The sequence below is a fragment of the Ambystoma mexicanum genome, chromosome 11, assembly GCF_040938575.1.
Source record: "Ambystoma mexicanum isolate Mex_15411 chromosome 11, UKY_AmexF1_1, whole genome shotgun sequence".
Classification (NCBI taxonomy): domain Eukaryota; kingdom Metazoa; phylum Chordata; class Amphibia; order Caudata; family Ambystomatidae; genus Ambystoma; species Ambystoma mexicanum.
This window is the reverse complement of record NC_090934.1, coordinates 156,766,754-156,791,518: the sequence shown is the minus strand read 5'-3', so window position 1 is coordinate 156,791,518 and position 24,765 is coordinate 156,766,754. Positions and strand designations below refer to the sequence as shown.

Sequence of the window (24,765 nt, the reverse complement as noted above, 5' to 3'; positions counted from 1 at the left end):
GAATCCCAGTCACCTACCTTGCATGGCATGAACATGCGTGATATTTATTGTCAGGCAGCGACTACAAGAGATAAGAACATCCCAGAATTGGCATAATCAGGCGATTACATTAAGTGTCTATAACTGAGTGTGCCACACATATACTATGTGTGGGTGGTGCAAAGGAGAAGAAAGTCCAGGTGACCCACCTTGCATGGCATGCACATGCTTGATATTTGTTGTTGTCAGGCATTGACTACTAGAGATAAGAACATCCCAGAGTTGGCGTAAGAAGGACATTACATTAAGTGTCCATAACTGAGTGTGCCACAAATATACTATGCATGTGGGGGGCAAAGGAGAAGAGAATCCCAGTCACCTACCTTGTATGCTATGCACATGCTTGATATTTGTTGTCAGGCAGCAACTACAAGAGATATGAACATCCCAGAATTGGCATAAGCAGGAGATTACCTTAAGTGTCTATAACTGAGTGTGCCACACATATACTATGTGTGGGTGGTGCAAAGGAGAAGAACGTCCAGGTGACCCACCTTGCTTGGCATGCACATGCCTGATATTTGTTGACAGACTGTGACTACTAGAGATAAGAACATCCCAGAGTTGTCGTAAGCAGGCGATTACATTAAGTGTCTATAACTGAGTGTGTCACACATATACTATGTGAGTGTGGTGCAAAGGAGAAGAAGGTCCAGGTGACCCACCTTGCATGGCATGCACATGCTTGATATTTGTTGTTGTCAGGCATTGACTACTAGAGATCAAAATATCCCAGAGTTGGCGTAAGAAGGAGATTACATTAAGTGTCTATAACTGAGTGTGCCACAAATATACTATGCGTGTGTGGGGCAAAGGAGAAGCGAATCCCAGTGACCACCTTGCATAGCATGCACATGCTTGATATCTGTTGTCAGGCAGCGACTACAAGAGATAAGAACATCCCAGAATTGGCAGGCATAAGCAGGAGATTACATTAAGTGTCTATAACTGAGTGTGCAAAGGAGAAGAAAGTCCAGGTGACCCACCTTGCATGGCATGCACATGCTTGATATTTGTTGTTGTCAGGCATTGACTACTACAGATAACATCCCAGAGTTGGCGTAAGAAGGAGATTACATTAAGTGTCCATGACTGAGTGTGCCACAAATATATTATGCATGTGGTCGGGCAAAGGAGAAGCGAATCCCAGTGACCACCTTGCATGGCAGGCACAGGCTTGATATCTGTTGTCAGGCAGCGACTACTGGAGATAAGAACATCCTAGAGTTGGTGGAGGCAGGAGATTACATTAAGTGTCTATAACCAAGTGTACCACACATATACTATGCGTGTGTGGGGCAAAGGAGAAGTGAATCACAGTGACCACCTTGCATGGCAGGCACAGGCTTGATATCTGTTGTCAGGCAGCGACTACTGGAAATAAGAACATCCCAGAGTTGGTGGAGGCAGGAGATTACATTAAGTGTCTATAACTGAGTGTGCCACACATATACTATGCGTGTGTGGGGCAAAGGAGAAGCGAATCCCAGTGACCACCTTGCATTGCATGCACATGCTGATATTTGTTGTTGTCAGGCAGTGACTACTGGAGATAAGAACATCCCAGAGTTGGTGGAGGCAGGAGATTAGATTAAGTGTCTATAACTGAGTGTGCCACACATATACTATGCGTGTGTGGGGCAAAGGAGAAGCGAATCCCAGTGACCACCTTGCATGACATGCACATGCTTGATATCTGTTGTCAGGCAGCGACTACTGGAGATAAGAACATCCCAGAGTTGGTGGAGGCAGGAGATTACATTAAGTGTCTATAAGTGAGTGTGCAGCACATATAATGCCATGTTGTGTAACTAAAAGGAGAGGGTTTGGGTGAGATTGGATGAGTTCAGCAGAGTTTGTGTCAGACTTGGCCATACCATGCAGAACTCACACGTCCGCCAAGTCCCTAGCATGAGATTTAGTTTGGTCCGTCCAGAAAGGCAACATGGACTATCCATGTGTTCACCATTATGCCCACCAAGAACAACCAACCAATTGGATTTTATAGAAATATTCTAGGAAGATTTGTATTTGGTGTCAGAAAGAAAATGCTTGATTAGTAAAATTAATAGAATGAATGTATGGCTGAATGTGAGAAACATTTGTCTGACCACAAAACATGCAATGTTATGCCAATCCTGAGCCACCCGAACCACAGTGAAAGGCTCATCGCTGCCAGGTTGGTGATCAGAAGGCAATGTAGAGCACTGTCATTGGCTTGTCTCATGGCATCTACTGCAGCAAGCACATGTCTCTTGTTCTCTGTTGTTATGCAGACCTAACTGTTCCTCTACCCAACACACTAGCGTAAACTCTCTGAGAAATGAAGGACATGATGTCTTGCGGTAGTAAATATCCTTCTAACCCAATATTTAACATTTTAAATCATATTCGGCACTAGTATTGATGTTTTTTTCCATTAACGTACTCATTAAAAAGAAAACTATATCTTAAGTAAAAGCTATTTAATTCTAAAATTCCTTTTGTTAGGGTGTACTGTAAATCAAAAAGCTTTTTTCTCCGAGTTCACAATGAGTGTACACGCCTTAATTTCTGATTTCTTAGAGAATAACAAGCAATGTTTAAATGTGTTCAGAAGAAAATATATAGGAAGCCTGATTGTTCTGTGCAAGTGCCCACAACATGTTTTAACAGAATACATACATTGCATTGTGACTTTTCGCAGGTGACATTAGAATTCCTTTTCCGCCAACAAACGTCCATGCAAAGGAAATCAGTGAAGACTATGTTGTCCTTGCTTGGGATGAGCCTGATCCAAGAGGCAAGGAACCACTGACGTACTACATCGAGAAGGTGAGAGACGCAATGACAACTTGATCGCTAAACTCAACTACTGAGACAATACCGGACACATGTAATTGTGTTCATGCCCATGCCTGCTTTCTTGGCGAAGCTTGGCTCCTTGGTTCACGGGATCATGAAATCCTGCCCACTTTTCAGCACATCCACAAGGAATCTTCTTGGGAAGGGTGCACATGCTACCCATGTCTTGGAAATTGAGGATTGTCAACTGGAGTTTGCTATTTGGTGGGTTATGATGAGCCTCGCCCTATTCCAGTAAATCATCATCTTGCCCCACTGTGTACTAAAATGCATACGAATTATAATCTATGTTCCCCTTACTGTTTGCATGGTATTAGCATAATTGACCTAAAAACATTTGACCTAAAATATTTGATTGAATTTTTTGGACCTTTTTTTGGTCAAATTTAATTTAAAAATAATATGAGAGTGGGTAAGGGTATAGATTAGGTTGAGGGAAAGTGGGGTGGGGTTACGGGGGACTCCCCCCACATTTTAGACCGAAAGAAAAGGTCAAATAAATTTGATCAAATTTGATTAGGACAAATGTTTTAGGTCAAATAGACCCAAACCGTTCGCATGAAAGAACCCGAAACGTGTATGCATTCTTGCATAAATAAATCTGTAGCCACAATATGATTAATGACATTTCAGTAGGGTTATCCTAAAACATGTTTGCCCCTTAGAATGTATGCCCAAGTATAACCCCCATTTGACCAGATATCACCCTTGTGCAGCGCCAACTCTCCTCCCTCTATTTGATCACCTTTGATGTAGATTTCAGCATATTTGAATGATTTGTAAAATACAAGTTTTCATTGTGCTTTAAGACTTTTAAAAGACTGCACCCTAAGAATATCACTTCACTTAGTAGTTATTTTTCTTTTTTTAACTAAATGCTTTGTGTGGCCAGCTCATGAAAGTTATCTGCATTCTTCTCGAACTTCTCTTTGCTTCTTCAGTCTATTGCTGGAAGTGACCGCTGGCAAAGGGCTAATTTGGATACACCCGTTGACTCTCTGAGATACACAGCATTGGACCTTCTGCCAGGAAAACCCTACTGCTTCCGAGTGAGAGCTGTTAACAAATATGGAGTAAGCGAACCCTCCTTGTCCAGCGATCCCATCTCTCCAAAGTCAACAATAGGTAAGTTAATAAAGTAGCTGAGCCACTTAAGGCACTCTTTAAGGAAGGGGTAAGGTACACCAGGACTGCATAGGGTTCCCACCATTCAAGGGCCCATATGCTTCTGAGCTGCAGCAATACCAGGGGCCCCATTGGTTATGTTATGTTGCTGGTTTCAGTGATGTAAGAGTGCGCGTCACAGATACTGATCAGCTTGAATATGGCATTGTCGGGGAAAAAGATTCTCCATATTGTGTGGCTTAGCGAACTGAATACTGGTACTGCCAATAGGTTGCATTGACAACATGAATGAGAATCAGAGGGTTACGAAAAGAGCATACATTGTTCATTGAAGGTAGATCTGTTAAAAGCTATTTTTATAGGTTGTCATATTGAGAATGCATTTTCTGTTTAGAAATACCTGCAAAACTAAATATTATTGAAGTTTAACCATATGCAGGATACTCTGTCAAATAATTTAAAGGAAAAAATAAAATGGAGAAAAGAAATGCAAAAATAAATTGAAGAATAAACCTGTCTGATGTTACAACAATATTGCAATCGGGTTAACATTCAACACAAAATACTAGTATACAATTATAAACATTTATAAACATTATTTAAAAATTCAGTCTTTTGGCAGATCCTCTTGCAGAAGGCTATTTTTTTTATTTTTTTTATTTTTTTATTTTTTTTATTTTGATATAGCTGAAAACATCAACTTTTCAAAATCAATAACACGTATAAAAGAAAGTCATTACAATTTAAAATTGATAGAAACAATATAAAAAAACATACAATGTCAACAACCGACATAATGGAAAAGAATAAACAAAAAGAAACAGAGTTAGAAAATATGCCTATAAATTAAGGTTTAAATTCAATAAAAAGGTGCAATTAAATCTATAGAAAAATAGGAACCATGTTAATAGTGATAATTATGGTGACAATTCACGAGTATATAAAGAGAATACTCTAAGGTAGGCTAGTTAAATCACTATTTCGTCAGGTAAAACTGCCTCTAAAAAGTGGATAATGGCCTTCATTACTGAAAATCTAAAAGGCTATTTTTTAAATTGACCTTTATATATAAAAAAAACACATGTAGCAGAATGAATACAGTAAGTCTCCACTGGTCACATTAGGGTGGCTATTAGTAATAGTAATGACCTTTCAAACAGAAATGTGATCCTTAATGTCTATTACCGTTTAACATATTCAGTTTCAGGAGGATAGCTCAGGGGCAATGTGCTCGCCTTAGAAGTAAGATGCAGGAGCCACACAGGATCGATCCTTGGTCCGGGTATAGGTATTAATCGCTATAAATAACCTATCATCTCATATAATTCAGCGTGGGAGAGGACTAATCAGAAAGTTGCAAAACAGGGCTTTATTCTCGTTAGACAATCTGGGCTACGCCTCTGTGGTACACGCCTGACGTCTGCGCTGGATGAAGGCAACTTCTGCGCTGGATGAAGGCAACTTTCTCGTGCTCTTCACCTCAACACCTAATCTCATTATTTTTTTTTTAAAAAGACATGAAAATGTAGCTTTTCTTTTGTGTTATCTTCCCTCGCTACCCCTGAGCCTAATAGGTCTCTTTTGAGTCTTTAAAGTGGAGGGAAGCTCATACTTTTGGCTTATATCCAAAAGTTCACTTAATTCTGATAAATGTTCCTTCAAAATGGTGACATATAACAATATTGCAACAATGTACTTTACACACATCATTACTGCCTTTCAAAGAATGTAGAATGCGGTTCAAATCATAGCAGTAGCACACCACTAGTATTGCAATATTGTTGTAACATCAGACACGATTATTCTTCAATTTATGACATCTGACATACTATGAAAAAAGTACGTTTTATTACAAGATGTAAAGCTGCAAACAAGAAAATAACAAAAAGTGAAAAAAGAGGTTACGAATGAGAAATAAAAAGAATTCAATGGTGTTTGCAGTAGTTCTTAAATGAGCCACGTGGGCTATGGCCGCCACACCTTACTGCAAAAGGCAGCCATGTTGGGCCCCATCGCCATGAAAAGTGTGGGACAAAGATATCAGAGAGGAATACACAGGGACTGGGGGGGGATTGGTAACGGGGGAGTTAAGTGCCAGCCGGTGCAGGGAGGTAAAACGCTGGTTTAAAATAGTGCTTCCACATCAAAAGGAATGGGGAAACAGAAAACGATAGGAGAATGGCATGGGGACAGTGGTCGAAGTTTACCAGTCCTCTACTTTTTGCGACCATATTCACTGTTCTATATAGAGGATCTGTCCATTCATGTCCCTGTGCAAGTGTAAAGCTGTAATAGGAGCCTCAGTTACAAGCCACTTATACTATTGCAATGCCCCGGCCGCAAGACCTTGTCACATGTTATTTATATATTTATCCATTGATATTTGTAGAGCGCGCAACAGCCCAAAGGCATCGTGGCGCTTGTTACAGTGAGTGATCAGAGCTTAGTTACATAAAAAACACAGTATTTATTATTTATTTTATATTGCACTAGGCTTCCGCCTACCGTCTCCCCTGCCCAGACCACAGTTCAACTACTTTGTTTGGTACACTCCTACCACTGCATGGAGAAGGAGGGAGTAATCAGGCGGCGTGCAAACACGGAGATCTGGGGCTTTCACTGCTTAATGCAAGATAATGTTTATATGTGTAGAAAAGAAAAATGAAGTTGTTGAATTGTTCGAGTAAAAACATTGTACAGGAAAATAATTGGCAATGTTATTTCCACCAATTTAATGAAATAATTTTGAAGACTTTCAGACCAGTGGCTATTAATTTAAGGAGAGGGGGTGCATTAGCAAATGATGACAAATGTGTGTGTTAAAGTTCATTCCTTTTTCAGCTCTACCAGATCCACCGGGCAATGTCCTGGCTTACAGGGACTCGAAGACCTCTGTTGACGTCCACTGGGATAAAGCAAAGGGTGACGAAGACCTGCTTGGTTATTATGTGTATTGCCGGCAGCCTGGACAGCAAAAATGGGAGACTGTCAACAACAAACCGATTAAAGATAATAAGTAAGTGAAGCTATGTGTCTCCTCCTCCTCCCGCTCCCATCATCATATTTGACATCTTATGGCTTCATAGCATGGTCTGTAGAGGCGTTGCTGGGGGGATAAGGGGGCTAGAGCCCCAGGTCTTTTGGATGTAGCCCCGGATAGAAGCTGAGGGACTACAACCTAGCTAGCCCTGCATCCTGACTATCCGGACATTAGCGCAAGCCCAGATCTTTTCCAGAACTAGCAACACCCCTGATGATCTGATTATGGTTGGGTTGTTATTGAGTATGGCTTTGCAAGGTTTTGTAAGTGATAAACGTTTGTAATATGAACAACGCTAATGTTGATCACCCTATCTTGTCTAGCTTCAACGTCCCTGGGCTCCAAACAGGGAAGGAGTATGAGTTCTGTGTCAAATCCGTCAATGAAGCTGGATTAAGTAGTGGTTCTCCAGCCTCTACACCGCTGAATGTCAACGAGGCTATTTGTAAGTATTGCCCCAGACGGAACCGTAGTTTCAATATAATTATTGCTATTATCATTGCTCTTATTAGTATTAATATTATTGAGGAATTTATTGAGAGCAGAACTAGCTTTGGGAAGCAACAGGGTTCTTTAAAAGCCATAGGAAAGGACAGTGTGAGGGGAGCAGAGATACATGGGAGCGTAGAGCTAACAATGAGGGAGTGGAAGGGTGGGCAATTTGGCATCAAGAGATCTACAGGCAACCAGGGGAGGAAACAGGAGGGAGCAATTCACTCAATCTCAGGTTAAGTGGGGACTGAAAAAGGTGTGGACCTAGGTGCTACGGAGTTGCCATCCTTGAAGAGGATGACCTTGATCTCCTTCCTGAAATGTAGAAGCAAAGTAGCGAGTCTATAATTGACGAGGAAGAGGTCCAGAGTCTGGTGGCATTCACAGAGAAGACCTGTCTTCCGGCTCTTTCCTTCCTGCACTAGCAGAGTTGAAGTCTGCACATGTCCTTACTTCTGGTGGATTGCAGCCCTCCAGAGATGCTGAGTTTCTCAGTGGGGTAGCTTGGGGACTTCTGGGCAACAGCCTTGTATACGATGAAGCAGGATTTGAAGATGATATGTGCTTGAATCACAAGCCATTGCAGTTCGATAAGGGTCGAGTGATGTAGTAAATTTGCAGTCCTTTAATGAGTCATTCTGCAGGTTATCACATTGGATTATCAACTGGGTATTTTTTATTAATGAAAGAGATGCTCCTAATTGTCACAAAAATGATACAAGAAAACAATCAGCTCTTCTTAGCTGTCATTGTGCATTGATGTCTACAAACAGGGAGACCCCTGTGTCATCAAGTACCCAGTCCGTTGCTGTGCATACTGGCCGGCAGTAAAAACCTTTTATTCCAGACGCTTCCAATGTAATCATGCTGAAAGCAGTGTATGGCATATCCTATAGCTCTACGGGTAACTTCTCTGTGGTCACAGGTTATGCTAAGACATTCGCCAGTTCCTAACTCTAACATGCAGCACACATTCTTCGATTGTCCTTTCACACCTGTTTAAAATGAAATGGTGTATTGATAACCAATAAAAAGGGGGTATAGGATTCTACAATGTTCTATTATGTTACAGTTATGTTATATAGAGCAACACTTGCCCAGAGGCAGTTTGAGTGCTGTACAAACAGTGTAAGACAATTGTAAAACAATAGATTAAACAATGTCATCTTAAAATAAATAATAATATATGAATTAACACCGTTAATGATGATAAACCACACCAGTTTGGAAACAAAAACCGTAGACATATTTGAGAAACAGAATAGTGTTTAGCTCCTGGAAGGAATCAGCATCAAGGAGACAGGCAAACACTTCAAAAACTGGGGTACATGACTAGAAACGACTTCTGCTTGACTCTAAGCCTTTCTGACTGGGAGGATCTCCAAGAGTTGCAAGGGTGGTTGAGATAAGGTACTTATTATAAATCTTCTATCTATACAACTAATATAAGTACTGACTAAATATATTGTCTGGACTCACTGTGATAATGTTAATTATAGTTTCGAAAAAGGTTATAATAGCAAACCTTTCACTGATGCACTATGTATTACCAGTTTCTCGTCAACCCTTTTTTCCTTTCTCTTATTGTTGCGATTTCTTTCTCTTTGGCTCTTACTTTTTTGCTTACCGTCTTCTTTCACTTTTTTTTACAATATGAGAAAACTGAATTATAAATACGGGTTTGTATTTCACATGTAATATAGGAATCTGTGTCAATGCATCAGTAATTGACCTCCTTTACCGAGGTTGGTGAATTAATTGTTTAGGTCCACAGCCAAAGGTTGTTGACACTACGGTATCGTACCAAAATGTCGCCCCCATTTGTGCGCCTCCGCAGTCACTGTGATTTTGAAGGTGCACAAAATTAGGGCGACATTTACTGCACCCAAGCAGAGCGGGGGTAGTAGGGGTGTCCCCCGCTCTACTTGGGTGCAGTAAAAGGAGTTGGGGGTTGCAGGGGTGTCCCCCGCTTACCATTTTGGAAAGCGGGGGACACGTAAGAAAAAAAAGGAAAAAAAAGAAAAGCACCCTGCAGCGTCAGCTCTAACCCACGTTCGTGGGAAGAGCTGTCGCTGCAGGGATCGCAGAGGGTGCATGTGCCGCCCTTAAGGTAAGTGGGGTGGGGTGGGGGGGTTGGGAGAGATAATGCAGGCTGGAGGAAGCGGACACAGTGATCGATATGATCACTGCGCCGTGCTGTAACTGGCGTCGGCATTTTCGGCCGTCGCAATTAAGGGCGTCACAGTGATCACATATATCTGACACTACATGATCAATTTGTTTTGTCTTAAGACGTTCTCAGGCCTCTTCTTACAACCACGTTTGCCACAGCAATTACGTAGAATGTGCAGAAGGACATTAGTTACAGTGGGCACTGGGACTAATCAAGGATTCAATGTGGAGTCAATAGGCAATAGGCCACACTCAAGGTGTATGCGCTTTTAGCATTTGGGCACATAAGGGATATGCAGTTGAATATATAAGAAGCATGCATTTCCAATGGAGAGGGTTCAAGAGAGAAACTCTTTGTTCAGACAAACTTGGACACAGTGCGGGTACTAAGAAGGGACTAGAAATGTAGCACATGGGTCCTACACACCAGGGCTCTGCAACCTTCGGCCTCTATATGTTTCACACTACAACTCCATGATCCCTCACCATTGTCTATGCTGGCAAAATATCTTGGGAGCCTAAGATTGCAGTCCTCTGATATACCCCTTGACTCAAGAAGGAGGTTCACTTAAGCCACAGCATTTACATATGAATTCAGAAACAAGCATGGGTACACTATACCCTAGCAGAACCCTCTTTAGTCAGTGGCAGAAGAGCGATTGGATGGTCTTTAAATATGTCTTGTACTGAATTCCAGTTGTTAGCAACAGACCAGTAAAGCCCGGTATAGGGATTTAAAAAACAAAATCCCATGCTCTGGAAGTGATGGCTCCAGAAAACAATTAGAAATCTGGAATGTTCACTACTCCTAGCTAGATTTCCTTTCTATACAACATCCTACAACATCCCAGCCAGATAGATGTTCGTAAACTGGTTCAAGAATGCGTTTTGGTGATCCCTGATGCATCAGATAAGATAGTATCAATTTGCACAAATACAACTTGTTTTAATGCATTTGTGAATTCCTTAAAATGTGTGCTTAAATGACCAATTAGTTCAGTGTTGATTCCTAGCTTTTCCTTTATGAACCTGGCTCTTAGACTATAATTGAGTGGTCTTTGCAGTGGATAAAATGTCACTGTCCCCATTGAATATGTGTCCAACTATTTCCTCTTTGTTGCAGATTGTCCGTCGGCTCCCTATGACTTTGCTCTGCTTAGCTGCGGGAAGGATGAAATGGTAATTGGATGGAAAGCCCCAAAGTTCAGAGCTGGTAAAAACATTCTGGGCTACTTCCTCGATCAGCACGACACATCGGAGATCGAATGGGGCAGCGTTAGTGATCAGCCTATTCCTACACGAGTTTGCAAGGTACTGATAAGTTTCATTGTGATAGGATTGCCGTGTCTTTTTAATAGGTGTGCATTAGTGTGTAGGATCCCCTTCCACCTTGACTAGAGGTTGAGTTCGAGAAGAAAGAAAGAAAGAAACCTTTGCTTTTACAATGGGTTTCAATATTTGTGGGGTGAGCTTGAAGAAATTTGTGATGAAACTTCAGTCAAATCAAGGATGCATTAAAATATCAACCTGATGCCAATTAATGACTCAAAGACTGGCTACAGGAACATTGACCTCATATCCTATGTTGAGGATGAAGCTGTATGATGTACCTTTATACATAAATCGATTTCCGCTCTATGTTATTCATAATAGTCGTACGGTTTGCGCTTCATCAATAAGGTTTCGTTTTTGAGATGACACAAAAACCTGGCTATGCACTAGTCTTGGGCATGTGTATTTCTCCAAAATCTGAATCACCGGAATTGTGGACAGTGATCCAGTGGAAAAGGTTTGGGAATGATATCCCTGCATGTGTGGGTGGACTGCTATCCTTGCAGGGCCTTAATGCATGGCCCATTACCTTAAGTGTCTAGGGCAAGGCCTGGCAAGGCAGTATGGTGTGTTTGCCAAGCCCAAACAGCTCTGCAAATAGAAGTGTTTTATTTTGTTTTTGTTGCCAGTTCCTGGAACCCTCTCTGACCTGTTCTAGAAACCAAAAAAAATACATTTTCCATAGTGTGGATCATTTGAAATCTATTTGTATCGCAGGGCCTTTCCCGGCCAGAAATAGAGAAAATCTAAAAATACAGTATGTTTTCTATTTCTAGTATGACCTGGTGACACTAAAAATAGAATAGATTGAATTTCTAGTTTTAAAAAGGGCCTACCTCCAAACTCTAAAAAAAAAAAGGATGTTTTTTTGTTTAACGACACTAAAAAAAGTACCCTTGGCACCAAGTGGAGTCCCAGATCTTGCATGTCCTATTGAGAGTTTGTGGGGGGGATTAGGGAGCCCCAAGTGATCAGCAAGTATTCGCTGGCCAGCCAAATGATAGAGTTTAGGACATGTACTTATTACATTTGCCAGATCCTACCACAGATATGTCTTATAATATAGGCAAAATGTAGATAACCAGGGATTATTCAAGAGTAGACAATAGCATGCTTAGGACTGTGTTTAGCAAATCCTAGCAAATTTAAGAAAGAACTTCTGAAAACATGGGCTAGCACAATGTTACATATTGAATCTTGAATATGTAAATAAAGACTTATAAAGCCATTATACATTGTAAAGCCTTTTTATGGTCTCCCTAAACGTAATGTCACTTTCTTGTATAATTGACATGCTTAATGGTTTTTTTGTAAGGTCTTTCATGCTGGTTCCAAACCACTTTAGTGAGCTTAGTGGTGGGGCCTAAAAAATTAGGGAAGGTCATTACAGAGTAAATCTGTCCAGCAGAGGTCATAACCAAAGGCAGAACCTGGAGACAGCAATGCATGTGTATACTCCTAGAAAAGATTCATTGTATAGTGGGCAAATACCATCAAAGTTGCAGTGGTTTATAAAAACAGGGAAAAAAAGCCTTTTACTTAAATTGTGAAAGTAAAATAAGCCATTACATCAAAGTCTTTCATGCCTCAGCGCCACCCATTAGCCATCACCGGAGGCTCACCTCCAGTTCAGAGCCACCGACAAATGCATTTTGGGTACGCATATCTGCTCAAATTCTCACTTCTAGCTCCAGTAAATTGTCTTTGTCTTAAAGGGTAACACTGTTTTATACATAGCTTTTTCAAACCAAGTCAGACAACTTGCATGGATGCAGACAAATGCATGCACGTTTCACCCTTTATGGATAAACAGGACAGTATAGTCTGAAATCCTTTTGGTAGGAGCACAAAGACATATTCCTGGAGCAAAACTGATGAACTTTCAGCGATGGCTACTACGTGGCGCTGTGGCATGTGTGACCTGGCAGAAATAGTTCATTCTACTTTCGCATTCTATGGTGGGAAATTCAATGTAAATCCTTCTTGTTAATAATCCCTTATTGACATCCTGGGCCGATCAGTTTAACGTGATGAGGGTTGGCAACACTGGGCTGGTGCTCCGAGTGGACCCGTTTGCCCTTCTGGTCATGAATCAAAGAAAAAGAGGTGTCTCTCCCCTAGAAGTAAAATATCACATTGATGAATTGGTGTAGACTCATAAGACCTCAAATAGTTAAAATCTTCTGAAATCAAAATTTTGAATCCTGTGTGGATAATTAACTGACCCCACTCGCCTCAAGTCCACAAAGGACTTGTTATGGAGTCCTTTAAAACCAGCAAGCTCCCTCAAAGCCAGCAAGCTCCCACACAGCATCAACTTTAGATAATGAGCAATGGTAGGTATTTGACACTGACAACTGCACATTCCTCCTTCAATAAACTGAAATCAAACGACATCCAAAGGGGGGAATTACATTATTATATGGAAATCCAATTTGCAGGTGGACAGGTCTAGAAAGTATCCTATAGGCAAGGGGTTGGCTGGATAGAGGGATATTGGAAGGTTCTTAAACCGAGTTGGTCTTTTTTGCCAAAACAACTAGTCTTCGATGGCATCATTACAGCAACCATAGTGATACTGGAAGTGGCATTACATGACCTTCCACCCTAATGTAATCACAGAGACTGATTGATTGGTTGTTTTGAGGATTGTATCATGCACATAGCACGAGGTACCAGGCTGTATGTACCACATCTGGTCGCAGTTGAAATAATGCAATGTAAGTCAAACAGAAACTGACATCACATGGTGGCTTGTGAACTAAGCTAATATTGTTGTTGAAATATTCTTTAAAATCAAGCATGGTTGCAGTTTTGATGAACAGCTCTTATTGAAATGTTGTATTTGGAAAGAAGAAGCAGGTCTGTTTTCCTTCCTGTTTGCGTCAAGTGTGGCCCTCAGTGTGTGGCGAGACAGCAGAAGTTGCATCAAGAGAATGGCTAGACCTCAAAGAAAGACCAGTGTTGGTATTGCTTCAGATTCAGGAGATAAAGGGCTCAGCCATCTTGACAGCTCAGTGTGAGAAAAGGGATCTAATTGCTCTGACAGAAGGGGACCAGATCTGCATTAAATCCCAGACACATTCATTGCAATAAGCTGATTGTGGTATAAAATAGCAGGTTTTGGCTAAAACCAATTACATGTCTATCATAAATGCAAGTCAAGAAAAGGAGATGAGGAAATAAATGGCTTTCATGGAATTCCTAAGGTTTGCAATATAAATAGACCAGATAGTGGACAATTGGATTCACCAGCTGAAAATTAACCAGGTCTGAATGTACTTTTGTAACGTAACAGAAAATACTTAACAGAAGCACAAATCTGCCTGCTCACGTGACGCGGAAGTAGATAGTGCCTTTAGGATAGATATGGAACCTTTCCAAATGTTAAGCCATCAGATGCCATTCCCACTGATAAAATGCAAGGGTATCAATGCCTAAACTCAAGCGTGCTTGAGCAGGTGGAAAATCCTTCTTTGATGCTACCTTTGGGCCTCAACATGAAATGAGTGAGTACTCTCCTGCCCTTCAAGTGCCTGCTTAAGTAGTCAGCAACTGACCCTTCTTAAGCAGTCAGCAACTGACCCTGCTTAAGCATCTATTTGGCCAGGAACCCACATGCACATTTTCTTTATACCGTGCAGAGCTGAGAAGCCCTGAAGGCCTCCACGGATATGATAACACAAACTTAAATTGGTAGAAGTGAGTTCTTTTCACCATCGACCTCCACTTCTCAGCAAAGAATCATGACATTAATGAACGCTAGCACATCACAAATTCACTGTGTCCTGTATGCATTGTTGCTTTTGAGAAACAGAATAAGACGTCTCATAAAAAATAAGGAAATTTAGCGCCATTTCGGTGTCATCCGGGATATTCTTTATCTAGTGATCATAGTCAAATGGAACGACCTTTGCCATGATCATCCTCGAAAGAATCATTGTTTTTATTGCACATATATAGTCTTAGAAAAGACCTTATACAATAATTAAAAGAATTCCATCACTCTTTACATATTTGTTAAATTACATAATCCTATATACGTGTAATAAATATATCCTATATATCAATATCATAAAAAATTTGAAAAATATGTTCACAAAAACACACCACATAATACATCAAATTAAAATATTTTCCATTCAAAAATTCGTCTCACAACTGTTGGCAATTGCAGTTAATATTTCCATTAGGATATTGAATCAAATGTCTGTATCACAGTTTGTCTAAGCTCTGGTGGCAGTCCATGGCAATATGTTTAATTGTTACTAAAGTCAGCTCTCCACACAGACAGCAATACCGTTCCTCTCGCGGTATCTTCCTTTGGACACCCCCAATTTCGTATTTAGACAATTAAACTTAAATGCCATCTACCTTCTTACTGTAAACCAGCACGGGTAAGCTTCAATATAACCCAGGATACCAACATGAGTCCAGAAACATATTACTAGTGTTGCTAAACTATTTCATGTCTGAAATTAACCCTCATGTTCTTCTTGAGGGACATTTTTTGTATAACGGGCCATAAATAGGACAATTTAATGCATGCCTTTACTTCATCAGCTCGTGTTCCTCTAGGCACTACAGGTTTTACTTTTCTAACATCTTTGGTTTGAGAGTTATGGGTATCCTTCCAAAATAATTCACCCCCCTTTTCCTTCTCCCTTAAGTGGACTTTTGGAAAATGGTAAAACACGTGTTTTTCTATTTTTGAAGAAGAATCTAAATACCAATTTTCACATCTGTAACATTTTCGGTTTTTGAGATAAAGGTATCCTCCTAAAGAAAATGCCCCACCCTTTCACATTCCCCTTAGGGACGACATTTCCCAAAATCATTCCTTCTTGTGTGCCTACGTCATGAAAACAATTAACCTTCTGAATGTCACGTTCCTCGATTAAACGGTTTGAGCTGGACGTTGATGTGTCAGTCAGGACTTCTTATTTTATATATATACATATTTTATTTGTATAGCGCTAGGCAAGGAGCCCCTAGGCATAATAGCGCTAGACAAGGCGTACAACAATTAATAAGTAGCGCACAATGAGACCAGTGCCGGAATCAGGGGTTCAAAATAAGGGAGGATCCGTAGAATAGAGCAATTTTCAGTCCATGTTTGAAATCAGAAAGGGATTGACAAACTCTTCAGTCTGGCGGCAGGGCATTCCAACACCTTAGAGCAACAATGAGGAAAGACCCCTGAGACACTAGTGTTAACTTGGCCCTCGGTACTTGCAGAAGACATGAATTGTTTGATCTGAACGCCCTCCGGGCCGGAAGCCAGGACAGTCTGCTCAATAAATAGCTGGAGCTTTTGGATGTTACTGATGGAGATGGTCTTTGAACTGAAAGTGCAAGGAAAGGGTAACATCTTCTTGCATATGATTTTATCTACCTTGGCTTCTTTTCATGCGGACATTAAGGACACTCATTACGGGGAAATCCAACAATCTGCTCTTCTGCCACCAGAGTATTAAGAAGTCAATTATGCTGACCTTAATGATGTTGATAACTGTGACAAACATTTGTTTTAGACTTTCTTTATTAAGTGCTTGACATGGTAACAAGGACAATCAAATCATTAGCATTACACAGGGCGATGCAAGTTTATAAAAATGACTGCATTTCACAAGAATATCACACTGTGTTATCATATTGTGGGATGTAAGATTAATTAATTAAATCATGAATGGCACTCCGCTGCCTACAGAGACCTTGAGGGGCTGGAGGGATCCTTTGGCTCTGGGTCATCCCCTTCATCAGCGGCAATTGTTTGCAGGTATGTTCGGAAAAGCGGACCATATGTCCCGGTGCATGCAAGAGGCTGGCTGCAGAATGATCTAGCGCTTCTCTGTATTTGATGCCCAAGTAATATTGCAGAGCCACTGTTCCATGGTGGGGCTAGCAGGTCTAAGCCATCACAGCAATAAACGGATAAACGCAAGAAGCATACAGTGACTAGCAAAGTTACGACCGCTACCTTGGAGCGGCAAGAACACATGCAATAGGCAGTTCATTGGGTTTGGGTCAATAGTTCGGTCAAGCATCATGAATACAGCAGTACAAACCTTCACCCAGTACCCAGAGATTTTGGGGCAGGCCCAGACCATGTGGATGTAGGCTGCACTGTCAGTGTGGCATCTGGGACAGTGGGGTGAGTGGTCCTGGGACATGATGAGGAGTCTAGCAGGGGTGTAGTGAAACCTGTGCAGTACCTTGAATTGGATCAGGCGAAATCTTGCATTTAGGAAAACCTCACGAGTCCGCCTACACATGGCCTCCTATCTTTCATCGGTTATATCAAAACATAGGCCCCTGCCCCATGCCTCTCAGAGCTTAGTGAGCGGTTTGTTGATTCGATCCCAAAGCTGCCTATACAAACCAGACACCACCCCGGTGAGTACCACGCTTCCCATAACAAGTGCTAGTAGTAGTTCGTCTGGGGGCTGTGAGGGAAACTCGGGTCATGTCATCCTAACTTTGCGCCGTAGCCCTGTATTTTGCAGCCATCGGGAGGACAGCCCACTTGGGTGTTTAAGTAGATCCGGCCATGTCACAATATGTCGCCCAGGGTAGAATAACCGTCAGCAGCCCACTTGGCCACAACAGTTTTGTTTATCTTAGGGAACTCCGGTATGAGGTTCCAAAGCGGGAGGTCTCTGTGAAATGGGCAGGGATTGCCGGTCCACCTCCTTATTTTGTCCCATACCAATGTCGTGGTGGCTGCTGGGCTGGATGCCCGAGATCTTTCCACAGTGGGGGTAGTATCAGACAGCGAAAGTCTCTGGATCCAACAGCATGTCGCTCAATTCTCACATGTGGTTGTAGAGGGCCCTCTGCAAACCAGTATGCCGCGTACTGGGCCTGGTCTGCCAGCCACTATTTCTCGAAGTCAGGGGCTGCTAGGCCACCTTGACTATATGATCTCACAAGCGTGGACCCCTTTAGTCTTACCACTCCAGCATGCCATAGGAAACTGTTTATCGCGGATCTAAGCTCGGTGAACAGCGCTGCTCCAGGCCATAAAGGGACAATCAAGAAGCGGTACAGTATTTTCGGTAGTATTATCATCTTGAGAAGAGACACTTTACCTGCGAGGGTAATGGGCAACTTAGCCCATGTGAGCAGTTTCAGTCTAGGTTGTTGCAAATAGGACCCACATTGTGGTTCACATAGCAAGTCTTGGTGCCTCGTAATCGTGATCCTGAGGTATTTTATCTCTGTAGAAGCCCAGACGAACCCCATGAGGTCAGTCGGGGCTGTAGTGACGTCGGTCAAGGAAAAAAGTTCAGACTTTGCCTGTTTGACCCAAGGCAGGATAGGAGTCCAAAGTGGAGGACATCGCGCATAATGGGGTCAAGGTTCCGTTCAGGGTCTCTGATATAAAGTCCTGCATCATATGCATGTAGCATTTAGCCGTATCCTCCTATGTGAATGCTTTTGTCGCAGCAGATCAGCTAAGGGCTCTATGACTACTGCAAAGAGGAGTGGGGAAGTGGGTAGCCCTGTCTAGTGCCCCTGTGAATATCAAACGGTCATGAGAGTCGGCCACTGGTACAGACACTGGCAACAGAGTAGCTGTATCCATGAGATAAAGCGGGTACCAAAATTGAATTTCTAGAGTACTGCCCAGAGAAAACGCCAGGACACAGAATCAAAGGCCTTTTGCTCATCCAGCAGAGCAGCCACTGCTCGTACCCCAGGATCAATTTGGGCCAGGATGTTGAATAGTCGTCGCAAATGAAGAGCGATAGAGCGGCCGGGAACAAATCAGGACTGGCCAGTGTGTATTAGGTGCACCATATAAGGAGTGAGTCGAAGGGCAAGCACCTTTGCAAATATTTTGACATCACGGTTGATTAGTGATAAGGGGTGGCATGAGCCGCAGTGCATGGGGGGTTTACCAGGCTTGAGAAGGACTGTTATCACTGCCTCTTTGAGTGTAGGGGGCACCTCGTTTCTCGTGCAGGACTCGTCCCATGGGGCAGCTAATTGGGGCGCTAGGAGGGATCTACAACACCTGTAAAAGTCCATGCTGAATCCATCAGGTCCCAGGGGCCATGCTGGAGGGCAAAGCCTCAATCGCACATGATATCTTCCTAACTTCCATAGGGCAGTCAAGGGCATTTCATTGCAGAGTTCCGACAATGGCAGCCCATCTAGGAATGTGTCTATAGCAGGGCCCAGTGCATTGTTGGCATAAAGTGTAGCATAGAAGGAGCAGAACATTTCGTTCACATCAGTCTCAGTGTGGCCCAATGCCACATCGGGATCCTCAATTAGTGGAATGTGTCACCTGCCCTCCTCATGTCGCACCACCGTAGCCAGCAGGCTGCCCAGCTGTTCCCCTCGCCATATTGCCTTGTAGCTCTTGGATTGTCAAGGAACGTCTGCTCCCTCTCAGCAGCCTCTCTAAAGCTGTCCAGTGCCTCTTTAATTGCGGAGGCTGGATCCGTAGTATATATTGTTTCAAGATGTTTGAGAGAGGCCTACACTCCAGAATGTTCCTGTGTATTGCCCTAAGGATCCCTGCTTCTTTGGCCAAGGCCATGCCGCGGATGTACGCTGTAAAAGCATCCCAGAGGGAAGCAAGGGAGTCTACTGTGCCTGTGTTAGTATTGAAATAGTCGCTCACACTGTCCCCCAGATCGGTCTTAAATACAGGGTCTAGTAGTGCATGAGGTTTGAGTCTCCAAAGGCGTCTAGGAACCTATCGATTATCCCAGGCTAGTGTCATGGTAATTGGGGAGTAGTCTGAGTATGTTCTAGGGAGTATGTCTGCGTCCGCTATGCGATTTATTAGTGTCCCACATATCAGCCACCAGTCGATTCTAGAGTGTGAGTTGTGCACTGTCGAAATAAAATGTATATCCCCGGGCCAGATGGTGTAATAGTCTCCAGGCATCCACCATCCCTATCCAGGATAGTCTGAGCATCTCTACTTAACTGCTTGGAGCTGTTCCCAGGTCTATACAGGTTGAGAGCAACAATGGTATTAAAGTCCCCGCCCTACAGGACCGAAACTAGGGGGTAGTAGTTAATGGCCACTAACGACCCATTATGATAGAATTATAATGGGTTCTGCATTCGGTGTCGTAACAACGGCCATTAGAAACAATCAAGTATTTAGCGGTAGGAAAACCAAGTTCACCCCAGGAAATGTTGGTCGAGGAATTTCATCACTCCTTCGGGGATTGTGAAGAAATAAACCTTCTCAGAGTGCTCCACTCGAAGTCCAGTGGGGTAGATAGCAAGCATATCCGCTATCTGCATGTAGAACTTGGGTTCGTCTATGTTAGGCCCGTATATATTAAGTAGTACCACCTCCAGCCCACCCAATATGCTATGTGCCAGCACATGACGCCCTAGGGGATCTACTTGTGTGGTTTTTGGCACATATTGTATTGATTTGTGGATCAGAAACATAACACCTTGGCTTTGAGTCAAGCATTGCATATAAAAGCGATGTGTGCCCCAACTCTTCGCTAATTTTTCTCATCCTGCCGCCTACAAATGTGTTTCCTGCAAAAAAAGGATGCATGCTTTGTGCAGTTCTGCATACAGTTGCAGCTTCCTCAGCTTAGCATAAATTCCCAGACCCTTAATATTCAAACTTGTGCACCACAGTGTGTCAGCTGCCATCTGACCCTTGTGAATGAAAAGCCATGGGCCCAGGACAGGCCCACAAATAGCACCCCGTAAAACATACGCTGAGGTGTTGTAACCATCTGACAGCCCCGTCACACTTGACAAGCATTTTTTGAATATCCCCATCCCCCTTCCCACTACCCCCTCCAATCAGGGGGATGAAAACCCCAAACACGGATAACCGTAACAATTGCAGCTTAGCATGGGGGGGCTGTTCGAGTCATGCAGCCCGTTTCACAACACAGCAGTGTACAGTGTAGCAATTGTGGGAGGCACTGTGATAAACTAACTGCCCCGACACAGAGAGAGAGGGATGATGGCCACTAACGACCCATTATGATAGAATTATAATGGGTTCTGCTTCGGTGTCGTAACAACGGCCATTAGAAACAATCAAGTATTTAGCGGTAGGAAAACCAAGTTCACCCCAGGAAATGTTGGTCGAGGAATTTCATCACTCCTTCGGGGATTGTGAAGAAATAAACCTTCTCAGAGTGCTCCACTCGAAGTCCAGTGGGAAACATCATAGCGTAGTTGATCGCAGAGCCTCTTTTTCACTGTCAGGAAGGATGTCTGCTCTTGTGTCATCTGCGTTGGAGAAGTCGGAATAAAGATGGATTTTATTTGATGCCAGCAGTAGCTCCCCTTTAGCTCTGGCCACCCGCAGCAGCGCATCCCTGTCTTGATAATTCAAGACTCTGGCGATGATTAGGCAGGGAGGAGCACCAGGTTTAGGTTTCATGGTCTGCGAGCAGTGGGCACGCTCTATAGCAAAGTGGGCGTGATAGCTTGGGACCTTCCAGTAAGGAGAGAAATGTGTGCTCCACAAAATCCTCCATGGAACCAGCAATGTTTTCTTTGGGACACCCGATTATGCATATATTATTACGCCGTGATCTGGACTCTAGGTCCTCATTCTTCTTGCTAACAATTTGCACCTGCTTTGGTGAGAGTGGTGAAGTCGGTTCTGAGTGCATTAATGTCAGCTTCCGCCATCCCGACTCTGGCCTCGACCTTGGTGACTCAAGTGTCAGTTTTCTCCATGGAGGCTTTTATTTATTTATTATTTATTAAGTATTTTTATAGAGCACCTTATGCCCATAGGCCTCCAAACGCTACACAAAAAAATACAAACAGATCAAACAATACATACAAAAAAATGATACAAGAGGAGGGGAAAACAAACCATTTGCACCAAAAACACAGTATAGGGAAAAAAAGAACAAACAAGACAGATCAATGGTGGCCCCTCAAATGCTTTTCCGAATGGCCCAGAAGAATTTAAACCACTAGTCCAAGGTCCGAAGAGCCCACAGGCAGGTATTTGCATAGTCTCAGAAAGAGGGGCAGAGTACTAACTCCACACCTAACTAGAATACAGTCCCTGTTCTCCTGGGCACACCAATCGTCCAATTCCATCCTGCCTAGGAACTTCAAATCAGCACATGGGACAACTCCAGGCCCAGATCTTGCACGTAGCCACGCAAGGATTCCATAACCAAGACTCTGGTCGCAGCATCTTTAGGCAATGGCATGTTGGATTTCCTTAAACGCTGACTCTTTAGATTAGTCGGTCTGGACTTCATGGGCTTACAAAGACCCTCTGTACATCCTTCCCGAGACGTAATAGTGCACCCTAGGGAAGTAGGGACATGGATCAATGGTTGCATGCCACCAGAGAAGAGGGAAGTGATGGTGGTGCTTCCTTCATTGAAGATGAGGTCCCAGATCCAAGACCATCTAGAGAGACCCTCAGAATAGGTGCCTGATGATCGCACCCATTGAGGGTAAGTCTGTTTGTGATGCAAAATTCACTTTGCAGGATGGCTGACAGTTCATGGCACCTGAAGGTTGTGCCAAGTGATCAACACCTATTCCAGGTGGATCTGTTTGTAATGAACAGTTCACTTTACAGGAGAGCTGGTGGTTTATGGGTGAAATATGAGCTGCTTGCAAATTTTTTTAAAAAAAATAAAAGCATGGTAACTCTCAGCAGATATATCCAGGGACACTAACCAGGCATCAAAGTCCTCAGAGGTATGACAGCTGTTCAGTTCTTTGATAAGGGTTCCCTTCCAGAGCCTCCAGTGCTCAGAGGTAATATTCATTTCAGGGCCCCCTACGGGCTCTAAAACAGAAGCAAGGTTGATATTAACTGACCCCTCCATCCGAGGTGAGGATGCCAAAAGAATGGAGGTTGACAATTCCCCAGTACTTGTAAGGGCTGAAGGGGAACCATAGTTGAAAAAAGGGCCCCGTCTGCCCGACAGGGCGATAACTGGGCAGTAGGATTAATCAATTTGGCGCTGTCGACCAGAGAATACATACCACTAGCATCCTGCTGTACTAAAGGCAATTTTTTAGCGTTGTCCTTGAGTGCTGGGTTCCTTCAATAGATGCTAGGTTCCTTGTATGCTGGGTTCCTTGAAGGTTGGGCAAGCTCTACACATGTATTGGAGACTACCAATGGGGTGTCCTGAAAACACCCAGACTCGGGGAAGACTCAGTTCTCCTAGTGCGAACCTGCTCTCTCCTAGGAAAGCTGAGAGCCATAACTTCGGACAGCCGATCCCCATTGAGCAAAGAAAGGGGGGCAGGGGAATCAGGCATTAGTTTCTTGAAATCCGGTTTCCTTAACGTCATTGTAAACGATGAAGGAAAAGACCGAAAAACTGTAAGACTATATTCGGGACTAACACGTATTGCAATGCAAACAGTTAGCGTAGTTTAAAGAGAATTACATATTATTCACTGGTTGTGGACAGGCGAAGCATGCCGAAGAATGAGCCTGCTGCAAGAGGTACTCATGTCTGCACCGAATCAATGTCCGAGACGGAATGTGAGGTGCTTATCATGCCGCTCATGTCATCCAGCTTAATATTAAGAGTTGTAAACCCCTCCCGCATGTAGTCCAATCCTCCTCTGTAGCTCCGTAGGCTCGCCGTTGGAGGGAGAGGAGGGGCCCGCTGCGGCCTCGCCAGTTTCCCGAGGCACTCTGGGGGTAGTTTTAGCAAACATATTTATGGAGCTTTGCTTTTTGTCCCCTCCTTTGGTCATAGTTGCACCTCTGATTGGAAAGTGGGGGTGGATTTAGCGGGGCAACGCGTGCCAGGTGAAGGATGGGTAAAGTTGCCGGCTGGAGAGTGTAGAGGCCGGTTCAACACACCACGCCACAGCAGCCGGATGTGCAGTCTATGGTGACGGTGCCGGAGGGGCCAGCCCCAACTCGTCCACGGTGCTTAAGGTCACCCAGCAGTGAGTTCCGGAGGAGTTTCAGGTCCCGTGATATGCAGATTTGTCTCTGACGCAATTCCGCTGTCCAAGCAGGTGCAATAGAACTCCCAGGGGGTAGGAAGAGGTGGGCTCCACCAGCGGGGGTAGGGGGCAGATGAGCGCTCCAGAGGTACCGCTGTGAGGAGTGAATCAGGGCATAAGGCGCGCAGGCACTAACCTGTCATCTGGCAATTAGGGTGAACAGTCAGCTCCACTGGCCTCTGGGCATCAGTATATTCCAGGCACTAACAGTCAGGTGTTCACAAAGCATAAAATTGGGCAGACGTATTAGTCAGGACACAGCCCAACCGCAGCCCGGTGAAATTTGCACCAGCCAGGTGAGCACCATCAAATCACAGCCACCGGATCACCACCTGGTCCATAGGTATACATCAGCACACCACAGCCGGTGAAGGTCAAGTTGTCTGTGCTTTATTGGGCAGGCGGCCACACCTTCAGTTCAGCCCCACCACCGCTGTTGAAAATTGTGTGTTACAGAACAAAGGCTTTTAATTCCACCTCCTCCAATATGATGGCGCATCAGCCGACGTGCCGCAGCGCTCCCCCAAGGGGGCGGGGACCCGGAGATCAAGGGAACCGGCAGGGTAGGCTCACGCCCCCCAACACTGCCACCGACGATGGGGCGGGGAGGGGGATCGAGGTCCGGCTGCAGTTCCAAAGAGGATGTCTGAATGTGCTGCAGCCCTGCAGTCTTGGTGGCACAGTAGGGCAGGCCCTGTTAGTCACTGGGCCGTGTATGATCCTGGCCACAGGATTGAGGACAATGCTGCTCCTCTTTA

At 43.6% G+C, this 24,765-nt stretch overlaps 1 protein-coding gene across 2 annotated transcripts in view; it reads left to right on the top strand.

Annotated features, from left to right (window-relative positions):
* MYOM3 (myomesin 3) overlaps nt 1-24,765 on the top strand; it is a 450,074-nt gene that overhangs the window by 252,370 nt on the left and 172,939 nt on the right. For both annotated transcript variants that reach the window (XM_069622682.1, XM_069622681.1), the window contains 5 exons: nt 2,726-2,853; nt 3,825-4,008; nt 6,850-7,024; nt 7,372-7,493; nt 10,836-11,023. In XM_069622682.1, the coding sequence (XP_069478783.1) occupies nt 2,726-2,853; nt 3,825-4,008; nt 6,850-7,024; nt 7,372-7,493; nt 10,836-11,023 (797 nt within the window). The remainder of the gene's footprint in view (nt 1-2,725; nt 2,854-3,824; nt 4,009-6,849; nt 7,025-7,371; nt 7,494-10,835; nt 11,024-24,765) is intronic.